The 4,029-nt window shown below is 70.5% G+C and overlaps 1 protein-coding gene across 1 annotated transcript in view; it reads left to right on the top strand.

Annotated features, from left to right (window-relative positions):
• PANK4 (pantothenate kinase 4) overlaps positions 1 to 4,026 on the top strand; it is a gene marked incomplete at both ends in the record, with an annotated part of 7,404 nt that extends 3,378 nt beyond the window's left edge. The window contains one exon of the mRNA XM_015566077.1: positions 3,942 to 4,026. Coding sequence (XP_015421563.1) covers positions 3,942 to 4,026 — 85 coding nt within the window. The remainder of the gene's footprint in view (positions 1 to 3,941) is intronic.
• Between the last annotated feature and the right edge of the window lie 3 nt (positions 4,027 to 4,029).

The raw sequence follows: 4,029 nt of genomic DNA, 5'->3' as shown, positions 1-4,029 counted from the left end.
GGCTAGCCCTTGGCTGTGCCTGCCCTGAGGGGCTGGAAAGCGACGGTGGGCCTGTGTGTGACAATCAGGGTCCCAGTGAGGGACACGGGGCTCAGGCCGGCGCCCCCTCCTCACGCCTCGCTGTCGGCCCAGGGCCGTTCTCTGTCCTTTTGGAGGAAACCAGAGGGGCCCCGGGCGGGGGCTCGGCTGGCTGGACCTAGTCCCGCACACCTAGGGCCGCAGGTTCCCTCCCAGCAGACCCGTACCTAGGTTTCGGGTTTGGTCCCGGGCATGGCGCGTGCGGGAGGCAACGATTGATGCTTCTCGCAACAGCGATGTTTGTCTCTCCCCTTTGTTTCTCTCTAAAATCAGTGAGAACACGCCCTAGGGTGAGGATTAAATAAATAAGTAAAAACAAAGGGACTGGGGTCCAGTGTGGCCCTGCCAGGACAGGATGCACGGGCAGGCTCCCGGGCGCGCGGCCAGCACCGACCCCGCTGCTCCCTTCGCTCGTCTGAGGAAACGAGGGCAGAGTTTCTGGAGACGCTTACAAGCTCTCAGTGGCCACTCAGGGGGTCTCATGGGGTCTCGCTGCCCGTGGGAGCGAGAGGCAGGAACACGGACTCCGGCCCCTCATCGCCAAGACCTGGGCGCCTCCTTCCCTGGCGCCTCCTTCCCTGGGCGCCTCCTTCCCTGGACGGGTCCTTCCCTGGGCAGGTCCTTCCCTGGTCGCCGCCTTCCCTGGGCAGGTCCTTCCCTGGTCGCCGCCTTCCCTGGGCAGGTCCTTCCCTGGTCGCCGCCTTCCCTGGGCAGGTCCTTCCCTGGTCGCCGCCTTCCCTGGGCAGGTCCTTCCCTGGTCGCCGCCTTCCCTGGGCAGGTCCTTCCCTGGTCGCCGCCTTCCCTGGGCAGGTCCTTCCCTGGTCGCCGCCTTCCCTGGGCAGGTCCTTCCCTGGTCGCCGCCTTCCCTGGGCAGGTCCTTCCCTGGTCGCCGCCTTCCCTGGGCAGGTCCTTCCCTGGTCGCCGCCTTCCCTGGGCAGGTCCTTCCCTGGTCGCCGCCTTCCCTGGGCAGGTCCTTCCCTGGTCGCCGCCTTCCCTGGGCAGGTCCTTCCCTGGTCGCCGCCTTCCCTGGGCAGGTCCTTCCCTGGTCGCCGCCTTCCCTGGGCAGGTCCTTCCCTGGTCGCCGCCTTCCCTGGGCAGGTCCTTCCCTGGTCGCCGCCTTCCCTGGGCAGGTCCTTCCCTGGTCGCCGCCTTCCCTGGGCAGGTCCTTCCCTGGTCGCCGCCTTCCCTGGGCAGGTCCTTCCCTGGTCGCCGCCTTCCCTGGGCAGGTCCTTCCCTGGTCGCCGCCTTCCCTGGGCAGGTCCTTCCCTGGTCGCCGCCTTCCCTGGGCAGGTCCTTCCCTGGTCGCCGCCTTCCCTGGGCAGGTCCTTCCCTGGTCGCCGCCTTCCCTGGGCAGGTCCTTCCCTGGTCGCCGCCTTCCCTGGGCAGGTCCTTCCCTGGTCGCCGCCTTCCCTGGGCAGGTCCTTCCCTGGTCGCCGCCTTCCCTGGGCAGGTCCTTCCCTGGTCGCCGCCTTCCCTGGGCAGGTCCTTCCCTGGTCGCCGCCTTCCCTGGGCAGGTCCTTCCCTGGTCGCCGCCTTCCCTGGGCAGGTCCTTCCCTGGTCGCCGCCTTCCCTGGGCAGGTCCTTCCCTGGTCGCCGCCTTCCCTGGGCAGGTCCTTCCCTGGTCGCCGCCTTCCCTGGGCAGGTCCTTCCCTGGTCGCCGCCTTCCCTGGGCAGGTCCTTCCCTGGTCGCCGCCTTCCCTGGGCAGGTCCTTCCCTGGTCGCCGCCTTCCCTGGGCAGGTCCTTCCCTGGTCGCCGCCTTCCCTGGGCAGGTCCTTCCCTGGTCGCCGCCTTCCCTGGGCAGGTCCTTCCCTGGTCGCCGCCTTCCCTGGGCAGGTCCTTCCCTGGTCGCCGCCTTCCCTGGGCAGGTCCTTCCCTGGTCGCCGCCTTCCCTGGGCAGGTCCTTCCCTGGTCGCCGCCTTCCCTGGGCAGGTCCTTCCCTGGTCGCCGCCTTCCCTGGGCAGGTCCTTCCCTGGTCGCCGCCTTCCCTGGGCAGGTCCTTCCCTGGTCGCCGCCTTCCCTGGGCAGGTCCTTCCCTGGTCGCCGCCTTCCCTGGGCAGGTCCTTCCCTGGTCGCCGCCTTCCCTGGGCAGGTCCTTCCCTGGTCGCCGCCTTCCCTGGGCAGGTCCTTCCCTGGTCGCCGCCTTCCCTGGGCAGGTCCTTCCCTGGTCGCCGCCTTCCCTGGGCAGGTCCTTCCCTGGTCGCCGCCTTCCCTGGGCAGGTCCTTCCCTGGTCGCCGCCTTCCCTGGGCAGGTCCTTCCCTGGTCGCCGCCTTCCCTGGGCAGGTCCTTCCCTGGTCGCCGCCTTCCCTGGGCAGGTCCTTCCCTGGTCGCCGCCTTCCCTGGGCAGGTCCTTCCCTGGTCGCCGCCTTCCCTGGGCAGGTCCTTCCCTGGTCGCCGCCTTCCCTGGGCAGGTCCTTCCCTGGTCGCCGCCTTCCCTGGGCAGGTCCTTCCCTGGTCGCCGCCTTCCCTGGGCAGGTCCTTCCCTGGTCGCCGCCTTCCCTGGGCAGGTCCTTCCCTGGTCGCCGCCTTCCCTGGGCAGGTCCTTCCCTGGTCGCCGCCTTCCCTGGGCAGGTCCTTCCCTGGTCGCCGCCTTCCCTGGGCAGGTCCTTCCCTGGTCGCCGCCTTCCCTGGGCAGGTCCTTCCCTGGTCGCCGCCTTCCCTGGGCAGGTCCTTCCCTGGTCGCCGCCTTCCCTGGGCAGGTCCTTCCCTGGTCGCCGCCTTCCCTGGGCAGGTCCTTCCCTGGTCGCCGCCTTCCCTGGGCAGGTCCTTCCCTGGTCGCCGCCTTCCCTGGGCAGGTCCTTCCCTGGTCGCCGCCTTCCCTGGGCAGGTCCTTCCCTGGTCGCCGCCTTCCCTGGGCAGGTCCTTCCCTGGTCGCCGCCTTCCCTGGGCAGGTCCTTCCCTGGTCGCCGCCTTCCCTGGGCAGGTCCTTCCCTGGTCGCCGCCTTCCCTGGGCAGGTCCTTCCCTGGTCGCCGCCTTCCCTGGGCAGGTCCTTCCCTGGTCGCCGCCTTCCCTGGGCAGGTCCTTCCCTGGTCGCCGCCTTCCCTGGGCAGGTCCTTCCCTGGTCGCCGCCTTCCCTGGGCAGGTCCTTCCCTGGTCGCCGCCTTCCCTGGGCAGGTCCTTCCCTGGTCGCCGCCTTCCCTGGGCAGGTCCTTCCCTGGTCGCCGCCTTCCCTGGGCAGGTCCTTCCCTGGTCGCCGCCTTCCCTGGGCAGGTCCTTCCCTGGTCGCCGCCTTCCCTGGGCAGGTCCTTCCCTGGTCGCCGCCTTCCCTGGGCAGGTCCTTCCCTGGTCGCCGCCTTCCCTGGGCAGGTCCTTCCCTGGTCGCCGCCTTCCCTGGGCAGGTCCTTCCCTGGTCGCCGCCTTCCCTGGGCAGGTCCTTCCCTGGTCGCCGCCTTCCCTGGGCAGGTCCTTCCCTGGTCGCCGCCTTCCCTGGGCAGGTCCTTCCCTGGTCGCCGCCTTCCCTGGGCAGGTCCTTCCCTGGTCGCCGCCTTCCCTGGGCAGGTCCTTCCCTGGTCGCCGCCTTCCCTGGGCAGGTCCTTCCCTGGTCGCCGCCTTCCCTGGGCAGGTCCTTCCCTGGTCGCCGCCTTCCCTGGGCAGGTCCTTCCCTGGTCGCCGCCTTCCCTGGGCAGGTCCTTCCCTGGTCGCCGCCTTCCCTGGGCAGGTCCTTCCCTGGGCGCCTCCTTCCCTGGGCCCCTCCTTCCCTGGGCGCCGCCTTCCCTGGGCGCCGCCTTCCCTGGACGGGTCCTTCCCTGGGCAGGTCCTTCCCTGGGCACCTTCTTCCCTGGGCGCCTCCTTCCCTGGGCGCCTCCTTCCCTGGGGCGTGGTGTCTGAGGTTCGGGCCTCTCAGCTGCTTGGCCCGGTAACACCGTTCCTCCTTCCCAGACCCGGACCAGTACAGCTGGGGCGAGAACTACGCGGGCAGCTCCGGGCTGATGAGCTCATCCCCCGAGCTCG

The sequence above is a fragment of the Myotis davidii genome, unplaced genomic scaffold, assembly GCF_000327345.1.
Source record: "Myotis davidii unplaced genomic scaffold, ASM32734v1 scaffold1762, whole genome shotgun sequence".
NCBI lineage: Eukaryota > Metazoa > Chordata > Mammalia > Chiroptera > Vespertilionidae > Myotis > Myotis davidii.
This window is presented reverse-complemented; position numbering and strand designations above follow the sequence as displayed.